Source organism: Heterocephalus glaber, unplaced genomic scaffold, assembly GCF_053883595.1.
Source record: "Heterocephalus glaber isolate CG9 unplaced genomic scaffold, H.glaber_assembly_v1.0 deba00001124, whole genome shotgun sequence".
Taxonomy (NCBI): domain Eukaryota; kingdom Metazoa; phylum Chordata; class Mammalia; order Rodentia; family Bathyergidae; genus Heterocephalus; species Heterocephalus glaber.
Genome location: NW_028258197.1, coordinates 254028 through 268773, shown reverse-complemented (window position 1 = coordinate 268773; position 14746 = coordinate 254028). Strand labels below are relative to the sequence as shown.

The 14746-nt window shown below is 38.7% G+C and overlaps 1 protein-coding gene across 1 annotated transcript in view; it reads left to right on the top strand.

Annotated features, from left to right (window-relative positions):
• Marchf10 (membrane associated ring-CH-type finger 10) overlaps positions 1-14746 on the top strand; it is a 228483-nt gene that overhangs the window by 194988 nt on the left and 18749 nt on the right. Inside the window, 3 exon segments of the mRNA XM_087210162.1 lie at positions 4305-4859; positions 4862-5672; positions 14085-14251. Coding sequence (XP_087066288.1) covers positions 4305-4859; positions 4862-5672; positions 14085-14251 — 1533 coding nt within the window.

Sequence of the window (14746 nt, the reverse complement as noted above, 5' to 3'; positions counted from 1 at the left end):
ACTGTGGTATTATTCTTTTAATTCTTTGGGGAAGATCCCCAGCAGTGGAATAGCAAGGTCAAATGGGACTTCCAGTCCTAGTTCTTTGAGGTATCTCCATACTGATTTCCACAGTGGTTGCACCAGTCTACACTCCCACCAGCAGTGGAGCAGGGTTCCTCTTTTCCCACAGCCCCACCAGCATTTGTTATTGGTTGATTTCATGATAGCAGCCATTCTTTCTGGAGTGAGATGGAATCTCAGCATTGTTTTCATTTGCATCTCTTGAATGACCAGTGATGTTGAACATTTTTTCTGTATTTATTTGCTATTTCTACTTTTTTGTCTGAGAAATGTCTGTTCATTTCAGATGCCCATTTTCAGATTGGATCTTTAAATTTGGGAGGTTTGATCTTTTTAAGTTCTTTATAGATACGAGATAGTAGACCTTTGTCTGAGGAAGAGCCGGTGAAGATTCTTTCCCACATTGTGGGTTGTCTCTTCACACTGCTGGTGGTTTCTCTTGCTGTGCAGAAGCCTCTTAATAAGAAGAGATCCCACTTGTTGATTGTGCTAGTTCACGGACAACTGAGGTTTTGTTCATAAAATCTTTTCCTATACAGATGTCTTCAAGAGTTCTACCTAACCTCTGTTCCAACTGGTTCAGAGTTTCTATTTTAATATTTAGATCTTTAATTCATTTTGATTTTAGTTTAGTGCATGGTGAAAGATATAGGTCTAGTTTTAATCTTTGACAAGTTGAAGCCCAATTTTCATCAAGTGGGATTCATCCCAGGGATGCAGGGATGGTTCAACATATGCAAATCAATCAATGTAATACACTATGTCAATAGAGCCAAGGACAAAAACCATATGATTATCTCCATAGACGCAGAAAAAGCATTTGACAAAATCCAACATGCATTTATGATATATGTCATTCTTACAATATACAAGCAAGGCTATTTATCACAGCATGGTGTGCAACAGCAAAAACCACAAAACAATCTATATATCCAGGAACAGGGGAGGAGTTAAGCAAAGTATGATATATTCATGCAATGTACCTTATACTATACCTATAATGTTCTTAAAGAATCATTAATGACCTGAGATACAGCACACAATGAAATATTTGGGGGGAAAATGTGGGACAAACAGTTGTATATAATGAAAATGTCACAATTTTAAAAAAAAAAATACAGTAATGCCTCAGTTCATGAATGCTTCTGTTCACAAACAATTTGGCTCTCAAACAAAAGTGTTAGGCAAAATTTTGATTCCACTCACAAACTCCACATCATGTAACAAACACAACCACAGCCATCTTTCCCACACAAACACAAAGGTGGCTATCTTCCCCAAACTGTAAAACAAATTAATTTCCTGAACGAAGGTAACCCTGTATCTGTAGATAAAGGAGATCTGTGCTGTAAATTCAAATGATTTCAAGGAGCAGGTGGGCATAAAAGGAAGGAAACAAACAAGGGTTTTGAGGCCTGTGGTAAACCACCTGATGGCGTTTAATTCATTGTTAAAATGCTGAGCTGGAGCAGGATGAAAATGACCCTGGGGTCTTGAGTCTGCAACTCCCCTCAGAAGTCCAGAGCAGGAACAAAGATTATCTGAGCTTTGATTATGAGTAGACTTGGATTATTTCATCCTCTTCTATAGTTTCCACATTTTCTCCAATGACCATAGACCATTTTTATAGCTCAAAGAAAAAAAATTAAAAGTTGGAATGTAAAAAGTTGGTTGTTGGAAGGTAGAACACTATTGGTCAAGCATACGAGGAATTCCAGACCAAAGGCATAGTCTTAAGGCAGGCAGACACTTGTTCTGGTTTCATTTCGTGCACCAGGAGCTCTTGGAGATGACAGCCACCTCCATCCACAGCTGGAGCCCAAGCAGGGCCTCAGGGAAGCATCCAGCATCTGCAGGGCCCGGGCTATGAATAGCACATCCCTGGCACAGCAATTGCAGTGTTTATTCCCAGCCCCAGAGCTATTGAAATCTGTTCCCTCTTTGATAGACACAAAAAATGGGATTGAAATACCATAAATATAGAATGGTGCAGTCTGCCACCTTTAGGGAGAGCACACACCAATTTGGACACACACATACACACACAACAGAGTAGCTCTGATTGTCCTTTTTTTTTTGGTACCAGGGATTGATTGCATTTTTAAAGAGGAAGAAAGTAGTTGTGGTGTCAGGGAAGGCTGAAGACCCATTCCCTGGTGAGTTTCAGGGAGCTGTGTGAGCTTCACCACAGTGTTGTAGCCTGTATCACTCCATGACAGCTCAGTGGGAAGCTTCTATGAAATAAGCTCATATTTCCTGTTGAGTTTCCAGTGTCTCCCCCTTCCCTGGACAGAGGAGGCCTGAGCTAAATTGCTCAGAGTCAACATGGAAAGTTGGGAGCTCCTCATCCTCTAGCAGGGTTTGTGTGTTTAGGAAACCACCAGAAGCATCAGGTTCCAGCGCTGTTAGCTGACTTCTGAAGCCCTTCTTCAAATTCAAAATGAAAAGCAATCAATCAGAGCCTACACTTTGATTCTTAAATTTACATCACTTATTTTTCTCAAATAAGCAAACAAACAAAAAAAACCATTCAGTTGGTTACCTAGAAGCATCAGTGTCTCCAAATGTGGATCAGCCCAGTAGGGTAGGCAAGCCAGCTCCATACATAGCCAGATGCTTAAAACAGCCTTAAATTGCAGATACATCTCTTACTGGGGTTTATAAAACCCCATGAGGGGCCTGATAGGAGAGTTTAACTGATTTCAGGAAGAGCTGATGAGTAAAGATTTGCACTGTGTCACTGAGTGTCCCATGCAGCTAATAATAAAAGAAGCTTAGAGAGCATTAGGACATTAGAGACTGGAGCCGGGGCTCCCCTGTGAGCAGCCTCAATTAAAGCAAGTCAGTATTGACTTGGCCTTGGCTGAGCTGGCTGCTCAGAGGATTTGCATTTTCCCAGCAGAGCTGTTATCACAGACCTTCCCCGACCCCTGGTGTCCTGTCCACTCCACAGGAAAACTGCTTTAAAAACTAAGTGATAAGGACATCAAAGCCTCAGCAGATTCACTGAACAGCAGAGAAGGGAATCCATGGGGGACATCCCATCAGGACAGAATAAAGAGAAGGAATCAGACAAGTACTTTCAATTTTGTACCCACATTGTCAGGGTGAAAAACCCTCAGTCACTTACACTGCCATAAATTCCATGGGTCCTGGTTTTCACAAGGAAAATGGAAAAGGCTGTGTCCAGTGTCTTAAGGGATAACATAACACAGGACGGGGGTTAAGAACACAAACCCTAGCATCAAGCAGGCTTGGGTTCAAGTGTTCACTCCATCAGTTACTAGAAATACGATCTTGTATTGCAAATTATGTGACCCCCGCTATGCCTTGGTACTCTGAGTTCTAATGTGGTATGATTGTGGTACCTATTTCATAGGGTTGTGAGGTTTAACTACATGTGTGATAATACCTGGCATGGTTCTGACCTTCTCAGTGTATACCCTCAACAAGTAATGCATATTTATTTTTTTTATAAGGCAAGGTTTGAATAAGTGATCCCACCAATAGTAATTCCTATCAATGGGCACTTTACCTCTCTCTTCTCTCCACATGAAGAACTTTAGAACTGGAAGAGTAGGGAAGCCAAAGGTTCAGTGATAGCCAGAGGTTATGAGTTTACTAGAGGCTAATGACAAAGAGGAGATAGTGACTTCTTGAGAGAGGCATAATTTTTATTTTCATTAGATAGTAAGCATGACCACCATCATCAGTGTACCTGGGCACCAGCTTCCAGAGCCTCCCTCCCAGTCTGCCAATTTGCTAAGGTAGATTTAATTTTCTTAAGCTTTTGTAAAGCTGTGTGTGAAGCAGGAGGGTCAAAAATGTATGTTGGTCATAAATGTTGGTCTTAAATTTCTGGAAGTCATTCCCAGAATGCTGGTTTTCCTTTTTAATTAATATAGAATGAAAACCAGTATTTAGTGAGATGATTATCTATCCTCAGGCCTGACTAGCCTGGAGCTAGACCAGTCTTCTTGAAGTTTCTGCAAAAAGAATCTGTATGCTCAGGGTCACCCTGTTTCCCCAGAATCAGCATGAGCTTCACAGACATGGAAAGAAGAACCTAGAAGCAGTGAAAGAAGCCAGCTGTGCTGGACTCCTCCTGTTCCTACCACTGTTTTGGCCACGTACATTTTATTCTCTAGGACTTTTTTTTTTTTAAGAGTTTCTCATGCTTGATGTAGAGGACTTTCATCCATGGCATTTTAACAGAGTGAATTTGTCTTTTTTCAATGCAGATCCAGCAGTTCATCAAGAAGACTCGATATGGACAGGCAAAACGAAGCTGAAGAGGACAACGCAAGAGAAAAGAAATTTCATCTCATCCTCACAGCTGATGAGGACAGCTGAGAACCCCGCTGAAGGAACCCGACAAGGAGACCCAAATGCTCTTTCCCTGAATGAGCCACATTCAGCCCTGTCTCAGACCTTCCAAAGAATGAGGAGTCCTCAAGTGCTCAGTGGATCCTTGGGGCCACCACTCACATCCACCTCCATGGGAGGGCCAAGAAGGACACCATTTAGGTTCCAAGAGGAAGAATTTTATTCCATGTTATCACTGAATAATGAAGAAGAAACCTACACAGAAGAAGAAATTCTGTTGGTTAGTATGCAGTCTCCCTGTTCTCCTTCCAATTATAAACCAAGTAAATTTCTTGGGACATCTGCCACTCGGGCCAAAAATAAAAATTTTGAAGAAAATGCTGAACATTACAGAGGTAGTTCTTTAAGAAGCAAGCCCAATCAGGGCTCATTAAGAATAAGCAATACAATGGCGCCAGTGACAAAGCAGTCTTTGTCAGTCAAAGGATGTTCCAAGAGCCCAGGCTGCCTGATGGAGAGTCTACTGAAGAAAACAACAGTAGTGACAATGGAAACGAGAAAAAGACCTTTGATTCATGTAACACCAAATCTGATTCCAGCCCAGACAATGATCTCAATGCTGAAAATGAATCTAGTGATTGGATTTCTATGAATGATGGGCCTGGTATCTGTAACTATGAAAGAGATTGCCAAGACTACTTAAATGGTTCTAGAAATTTTCTAAATTACTTAATTTCTGATAGACCAAGATCATCAATGAATTCACCTTATAATGCTCTTGGATCATTAATGCATATTGCTCTGAGTGATCATGTCCCAACAGACTTGTCAATGCCATCTACTTTGGGTCACACTTTAGACCCAAGGTTCAGTGATGCCCAGCAACTGCCTCCTGTTAGAGGTAGGAGTCCATTTGCCAGTACTGAAAACCACAATCATTTTCCAGGAAACAGTGCACACGAATTTGGTGTCAGGAGAGCAGAGGGCATTACTCCACCAAGTCAGCCTCAGGGAGCTCCATTATATGCAGAGCTCTTACTAAATCCTCAAGGCAGCAGGTCCTTGGTGGATTCTCCTTGCTCATCTCTACCCAGAAGAAACTTACAAGATCACTGGCACGCGCTTGGGTCCCTGCAAGAAAATGTACCTTTCACTTTCTTAGTATTATCTGAATTCCCAAATCAAAATAATACAGACCACCCATCTGTCTCTGGTTTCACAAATGGAAAGGGCGCCACTGAGAAAAAGGCAGACCCTGAGAAACTCAAAAATTTGCGAGAAAGGTATACTTATATACATAATATGCATACTTTTTTTTCTATTTTTCCAATGCTGAAATAAGCATTGCTTTTAGGAGAGAGTCACAGGAATTTTGAATCATAGATAGGCTCTTCCTTGACATTTTAATGATTGCGTATTTTGAGAAAAGTGTCCCTATTCTGTTGCTCTTAAAATATATGTGTATAGAGTTTGCTGTTCCTGTTCAATTCTTTCCGTATTCCTAAAGTGTTTTTTTTTCTTGAACCCCATAACTTTAAGACAGGAAAGTCTGCTAGGTATAAGGATTTCTGACAGCTACATGGGGCTAACTCTTCTCCCCAGCAATTAGGAACCAGGATTTTTTATGAAAAGGTTGCTATCTCCCCCAGAGAATGAACCATTCAGCACTTGAAGTTCACAGCTCTCCCTCATGGGACTTATTGCAAATCTAACTAGCAGTTCTAGAATTTGAACCTTCCAAACTAAAAGACTGGTTCCAAACAGTTACCATAGTTACTTCAGTTCTCTAAAGGCCTGTGCCAGGGTACCCACTGCCTCTATTTTATGTGCTCTTTCTCATACATTAGACAAAGAAAAACAATATCCTTTTTAAATTGCCCTTTTCTTTGATCTTTCCTTTCTCATGAAGTGATTTTGGGATATTTCACAGCTATAAAATTGGATACTTTTTAAAGCCATCCTTAAGCACTGTGTCAGAATTTTACCATTTCATGTATGATAGGTGTTTACTAATCTTGGCTTACTGATCTGGAAATTGATTCTTGGAATGTGAGCCCTCTTTGTAAGTTAGTATGGCTCATTTGGGCCATTAATTATCCTATTGATATTCACTTGTAAGCAGGAGAATTCCATGGCAATGAATTAAAAATGAAAAAAAGGAGTGAAGAATGAAACAAAGACTGCATATATACTCCTCCATGTCTTTTATCTAACACCAGAAATGAAGACTTTTCTAGTTGCCAGGACCTTTTCTTTTCCATAGTAAGAAAGCTACCAGAAGAGAGACCCATGGTTAAGAGGCCTCATGCCCGCTCATCCTCAATTGACAACCCAAAAAGATGGCTTCAGACATAAATGTCAGAAGTCTGAACTCCTCCCACCCCAAAGTGATGCCTTTGGGCTCAAAATAATTTCTTTTAAATTGCATGCACTTTAAGGCATGCTAATGCATTAAATAGCTATTATTTATAGAGGACTTAGTTTATCAGATGCTCTCTTTCTGTGTATAATAAACTATATATTTTTCTCATTATTTCAAAAGTGTCTATTTTAGGAAATATTTTTAAATGACATAAAAGAAAAACACCTACACTGTTGAAAGCATTTTCAGTCTTTGTGTGTGGGAGGGGGCCATACTAGGGATTGAACCCAGGGCCTTCACACTGAACTATATTCCCAGCCCCTTTTAAAATTTGAGCCAGGATCTCACTAAGTTGCTAAGTTGCCCTGGTGGGGCTTGAACTTTTTTTTTTTTTTTTTTTTTTTTTTGGTACCGGGGATTGAACTCAGATCCTTGCACTTGTGCAGAAGGGCAGCAGGCAGCAAAACCACTGAGCTAAATCCCCGGCCCTTGAACTCTTGATCCTCTTGCCTCAGGCTCCTGAAGTGCTGGGATTACAAATGTGCACCACCATGCCCAACTTCCAGTCTTCTGTTTTTGCACATGGGTGCAATTTTAGTAAACATTGGCTCATACTGTTTTATAAAATGACATTTCTATTTCAAGACCCATTTATCAATGCCACTTAATATATTTTAATTAATGTATTTTAATATATACAAATAAATGTGTATATGTATATATATAAACATATACATATGTGTGTATATGTATTCATATATATTTTATAAAGAATTTTTTAAAAACACACACCCAGAAAAGGCAGATATCCTTATATCCACCCTTAGCTAACATAACATTCTTCACATTCTAGAGCTCTCCCAAGCCCCTCACCTACCCAGCTTCTTTGTCTCCCCGTCACCTCCCCCCACTCCACAGTGACCATTCCTGCATTGCATTTATCATCCCTTTGCTTTTAGTTTTATAGTGTTTAGGAGATGTTCTACTCTATTTTTTTACTACATGTATGTATGTGTTTCTAAACCATTGTGTATATTTTTGAATTCTGTAGAAATGTTAATATTATCTTTGGACTCTGTAGAAGTGGAAGCTCTATTCTTCTGTGATTTGAATTTTCCCCTTACTGCATTAGTGATCTGCATGGTTGTTGGCATTTTGGCTTTATTTTTTTCACTTTTACCACATACAAATGCATTTAGTCATTCTGTCAGACATTTGGATTGTTCATTATTTCTGCAAACAGAGCACTGCAAGAACATCTTTGTAAATTCAAAGACATTTACGTATGGGAAGAATTCTCTGGGATATTTGGCCAAGAGTACATTGCTGGGCAGGAGGGTTGCACACCTTCCAGTATACGAAACAATCCCAATCTGTTGTCCAGTAATATCTAATGTTGTACATCCTTGACAATACTTACATTGATTGCCCTTCCAATTTGCCAATCTGATGGGAATAGAATGATATTGTATCTTTAATTTGCATTTTCATAACTGATAATGAGGTTAGGCACTTTATGCGCTTTCTTGTGTTTCCTATTCCGTGAAATATTTATATTTTTTGTTTATCTTTCTTTTATTTTGGGAGTGCTTTATATATTCTAGCTACTAATCTGATCCTTTGAAAGTTAGTATTGGAAATATTTCCCAATTGGCAGTTTGTCTTTCTATGATGTATTTTGATAAAAATGAATTCTTCATTTACACATAATCAAATGTGTTCATCTTCCATGTGGATTATAACTAGATATCTCATTTTCATTAAGAAATATGCTCCTGGGCTGGGGATTTAGCTCAGTGGTGGCACCGCCTGCCTCGCAAGTGCAAGGTTCCAAGTTCGATCCCCAGTACCAAAAAAAAAAAGAAATACGTTCCTAAGCTGAGAGCATTATGACATTCTTTCTGTTTTCTTTTAAAATTTCTAGTTGTACATTTAAGATTTAAATGAAATGAATAGGTTTTGTATTTATGTGAAATGATTTTTAATATGTGATATGAGGTAAGTTTTATTTTTCCCCTTATAAACATACAATTGTCCCAGCGTTTTCCCTGCTGATCTGCACAGCCACCTCTGCCATGCATGACGTGTCTCTTCTAGGGCTCTCCATTCTCTTCCATTGGTCTTTTGTATCTTTCTAATACCATATCATCTTAATGTCTGCATGCTTTAATAAGTGATGGTGCAAAGTCTTCCTCCCCACAGTGTTCTTTAAAGAGTTCCTGACTATATATTTTGGAGTCTGTTATTGGGATTTTTGCTGGAATTATATTGAATCTATAGGTTATTCTTGGAGAACTGACAATTTTGAAATATTGATTCTTTCTCTAATAATTATGTCATCTTTAATGCCTTTCAATGTGGTTTTGTGATTTTCTTCTAAAAGCCCTTTATCTTAGATTCTATTTACTGCTATTTACTATTCAAACAATATTTTAAATTCCACTTTTAACTCTCTGACATTGATGTATACAAATGTAATTGACTATTTTCTCTGTATTTTTGCTAAACCTTATTATTAATTATAATATTTGGCCTATAGATTAGTATTTGGATTTTCTATGTAGCAAATAATTTCAGTTGTGAATATTTTAGCCTCTTTCCTTCCAAATCTTATATTTTTGGTACTCTTTAATCTTATAAGACATATAGCTTATATATATGTATATATGTTTGTATCTTACAGATGTATAATTTACAGATATAATTTAGATGACATATATATTTTATAATTTATATAACAATTTTTAAATTCTGTTGATTTTATATTGAATGTGTTTGTTGTTATTTGAGCCATCTCTTTTTTGAGCATATCCATAATTAATTACTTAAAAATAGCTTCCTAAATGTGTAACCTCTAATGAGAAGGAATGCACATTCTTAAGGTTTTCAATATGTATTATCAATTTACTCTTCAAGAAAGTTCTACACGTTTACAGTCTCAGCACTCTATTGAGTCTTTTTTTTTTTACAACCTTGCCAATTCCAGGGATTTCATATTTGTCAAATGATTAGCCAAAGATTGTGATGAGTTCATTATGCAAACTGTATGATTAGTGATATTGAACTTTTTCTATGTATACTGTTAATGTTTATTTCTTCATTCATTATTACCTGATCATGTCCTCTGTCCATTTTTTTGGTTGGGATATTAGTATTGTTTTTATCTACTAGAATATATAAACACTTTTAAATAAAATCATTAGTAATCCACTGCCAAATAATAGGCAGATACTTTTTTCTTTTTCCCATTTTATGTGAATGTTTCTAATATGTAAAATTTTTTAATTATTTGTAATCAAATCTGGCAACGTATTCCCTATGGCTTGTGCATTTGGTGCTATGGTTAGAAAACCCAATGATCACTCAAATGTTCATAGTTATTTTCTTCAGTATTTTTATACTCATTTTATACATCATAGAGGTTAAAAATATGGGCTTTGTTTTCTTATGGTTTGATTCCTGAGTCTATCAGCTATTAGCTATGATTTTGGTCAAGTTCTTTTGTTTCTAGAAATCTGTCCAGAAAGATAGATAGATAGAGATATAGATATTCATTCATTCCTCAAAGAGCAGTGAAAATTAAATGAAGTTTTAAATATTTATGTTATAGGGTGCCTACCACACAGTAAGCACCTAATGCATAGTAGCTATACTTGCATTTATATGGAATATATTTTGGTGTATGGTATGAGGTGAGGTCCTCATGTCTTTTAGCCCATTGACCCACAGTCATTCTATCCTTCCTTACTAGTCTGAAATGCCTTCCTTGGCATATATTATCCCTCTCAGTCTCTCTATGAACTTTCATTTCTACTCCGTTAATCTGCCTGAAATACTGCATCCACTATCCACTTTTATTTACTGTAGATTTATGGATTTTTAAAAATATTTTATATAATTCTCCCTTTATTAGCCTTCATTTTAAAATTTGTATTGCCCATCCTAATTGAATTACATTGTGATCCCAGAAAATGGAATCTATATTTTTTGTGCCCCAATACATATTTGATATTTACAAATATGCTGCAGCATTAGAAAACATATATATATAAAACAAGTTACAGAGACTAAAACGTTGATATGTATATATATAAATTAGCTTTAAAAACATATTCATACTTTAAAAACATATTCATACTTTATTCTTTTCTATTGAATTTGTCCATTTTTGGAAAATAGTTATTAAAACCTCCCACTGTGATTTGGATTCACCCCCATTCTTTGTATTTATAAGATTTTCTTTTTATTTAGCTCATTAAATGTAATGACTCAGATATTCTTGGTAGAATGAGCAATATTATACTTTTAGCTTTGAATTATATTTTACACCTGAGATTTTTAAAATTTATTAATCATACTTTTTTGACTCCCTAGAAATCCTTCTTACCTATGGTTGCTTCTTTTACATAGCAGTGGGCAACATGCTCTGGAATCTTCCTGAGAGTTAAATCCTCCACCTCCTGAACTGTGCATTTTTTTTTTTTTTTTTTTTGGTACTGGGGATAGAACTGGGGACCTTATGCTTGCAAGGCAGGCGGTGGAACCACTGAGCTAAATTCCCAGCCTGTGAACTGTGCATTTCTGATAGGGTTGACTGACTCTATTTTCTTTTTGCTGACAGGCAATCCCAACTGTTTCATAAGGAAGTAATGGGTGGTTTAGTAAAAAGAGGCAGCCAACATAGTCGCCACCAACAGCTGTGTGCCTTGCTGCCTCTGGGATCCTCTTCCCTAAAAGGGAGCTTTTGTGTAAATAGATGATAATCATAAGCTTATTTTTAAACTTTGGGCTTTATGGAGAGTTCCCTTTCTTTAGTGCTAAATTCCAGGGTGTTGGCCTAGGAAAAGGCACTGGAGCCACTGCTCCTCAGGATACTTAGCCCCACCATTCTGAATCAGGTCTTCAACTAGTAGCTACCTTCTGTTTTTTTGTACCTGAAATTGAACTCAGGGCCTCGCATTTGCCAGGCATGCACTTCACCACTGAGCTACATCCCCGGCCCTAGTATTACCTTCTAATTCCTGCATCCCATGAGTTGGTGCCTACTCCATCCTCCAGCTGGGAATCCCTCTGGATCTGCTTTTCCCTTCCTAATAGTTTGCGCCCATGGCCATGTGTTGGATTATAGTTTCCTCTCCTCTGGTCAGTGTCATCATAATTTCTGGTCTGCTTGTTTTCCAACACTGTTGTGGATTCATTCTATGTAATTATCTGTCCGGGGTTTTTTAAGAGATAGGGACATAGATGGAGGTCCTTTACCTGCTGTCTTGATCTAATCCCAAGAGCAAGCTCACCTCTGTAAAAACAGGATGTGCACCGAGGTAAGGTGGTACTCCAGACTACTAGTATGCAGCTAGCTACTTGGGGGTAATGACTTTATGCTTCATTTTTTCTTTGTTTCTTTTTTTTTTTTTTTGGTACCGGCGATCAAACTCGGGTCCTTGAGCTTGCTAGGCCGGCGGTGAAACCACTGAGCTAAATCCCCGGCCCTCTTCTTTACTTTTATTTGTAAAAATATGGGGTTTTTCTCCAAAAAAATGTTAACCCACAGCTTCCCACTAATTCCTTTGAGAAGATGGAATTATGAGTCAGGCATTCATAAACTATAAACAATTTATGGTAGAGCCCCCATCCTGCTGCTTAGATCAGTGCTCTCCAGACCTGCTGCTTAAGTACTGAACCTGGATCTCCAAGGCTAGAGCCCAGGAACCTGTCTTGAAAGTGCCTACAGGTGAACCTGATGATCTTTATTTTCATTTGAAAACCACTGATTTAGATCACTTGTTTCCAAAGGCTATCTTGTACTTCCCTAAAGTTCTTCTGCTATTTTTCTGGCTATTTTCTTAGATTTATTAGGTTTCCCTGTAGTTTATCTTCATCAGTTGAGGCATTTACTCCATAGTGTACTTGTTATTCTAGATTTATGAAAATGGGAAATTATATTGAAATAAATTAAAATATCAATACTAAAAATATCTGTAATTATTCAGACTATCCATAAGGGAAAATTACAATTCTGCTTCTCTTCATTGAGTTTGTTTTTCTTGGGGAAGATGTCCCAAGAAACTGAGCATACATTTCCATATCCAGAACATTGCCCATTTTTTCCCTCTCCTTTGATTTTGGTCCCCGGCCAGTTTCCTTCCCTTGACCAGACTGCCTCCAATCTTGTGAGTAGTCTAAAGAAAAAAAAAAGGAAGAAGTTGTAAGCCTCTTAAAGCCTCAACATAAACAGCAGCCAGCTATTCTTTACTCACCACTTCTATTTTTGCTTACATTTTAATTAATTCTGCCTTTATCAAATTCCAGTAGCTTACATTCTGGAATGTGGACCTCAGTTGTTGGCAAGGGTTGTGTTACTGGTGAGCTCACATTCAGTTTTGTTGGTTCATTTATCCAACACCTATCAAGGGGGCCCCTGTGTGTGATGCTTTGCCAGACACAGGGTGCACTTTAGTTTGCACAACAGGTGTGCCATCATCCTACAACCCCGCAGAGTTGGCAACTACAGTATCAATGCCACCATGAGCCTCACCTCATCTTAAAGAGGAAATAGAGTCTTGGGAAGATTAAAGGAACTTGTTCAGAGTCACATGATTCAACAGTTTGAGAGGCAGGCCTCAAACCCAAGATCCCTGACCACAAGTTTCATAAGCTCACCAATATTCCATATCACCAATTTCCTCCTTGTGGCCATGGCATGAGGCCTCTTGGCCTTAACCACAGGCTTATCCATTGCTTCCTTTTTTCTTTTTCCCCCTCCAGTGCTGGACATTGAACTCAGGGCTCCCAAATGCTAGGCAAGAACTCTGTGTCACTTAGCCGCATCCCCAAATCTACCCCTGTCTTCACCACCCCCATCCCAGGGGATTGAACCTAGGGCCTTCACCTTGATAAACACCCTCACCCATTTTTAAATTTAAGTTTACATTTATTTATTTATTCATTCATTCATTCATTCATTAAAAGACAGAGTTTCACTAAGTCTCTTAAGTTGCCCAGGGTGGGCTCAAACTTGCGATCCTCTTCCCCCAGCATCCTAGGGTGAGTGCTGAGATTTGACATCTGGGCTTCACTTCTCAATTCTCCTAGTCAGCTCACACATATAACAACTGCAGAGTAGCCTGAATTTGTGCATTGATTATCAGTAGCTCCATCTGAAGGAATTCTTACCAGGGTCAGAGAGAGAAGAGGGTGAGCTCCAAAAGCCCCAGCAATAAAAGCGTGGGAGCGTTGCTCCCTCTCCCCTCTCCCATAAATGACCGAATAACAGTATATTTGCAGAAACTGCAAAGTAGAGACTCTTGGTCACGATGGCTTGTTTTCCACTTAGTCTCCTGGAGGAGGACTCAGAGGAGGAGGGAGACTTGTGTCGAATCTGTCAGATGGCTGGGGGTTCCCCAACCATCTCCCTCCTGGAGCCTTGCAGCTGTGTGGGAAGCCTGCGATTTGTTCACCAAAAGTGCCTGAAAAAGTGGCTGAAAGTGAAGATAACATCAGGTAGGTGGGGAAGGAAGAGTGGCACACATGCAATGACATATAATTAATCTGAGACACCACATTGTGGTCCTTGGAGCTTGTCAATTGCTCACTTTCAGGGAAACATGGCCAAACTCAGGATTCTTCCTCAGAAATGCTGCCTTCAAATTATGGGAAAGAAATGAAAGTTTTTCAAGTCTGAGAGAAGAATCCTAGAAATATTTGCTATTGGATCCTATTCCTGCTTGAGTTCTGAGCGGAGATGCTAAGATCACCTCCAAAGAGGAAACAGAAGTGGGTGGTCAGTGCTGAACCTCATCAGGCATGCAGTAGCCATGTCCAAGTAGTAGGCACTTAGTAGAAACGACCCAGAAAGTGCATCATGAGACACCCAAAAATGCACACAATTCTACTTCCTTTTATTTGGGTGAAGGAGGATGGGTGTTACCTAGGAAACCCAGCACAGCTGCCTGTTTGCAACAGGATAAGAATGTTGATCTGATTTTGTATACCTAC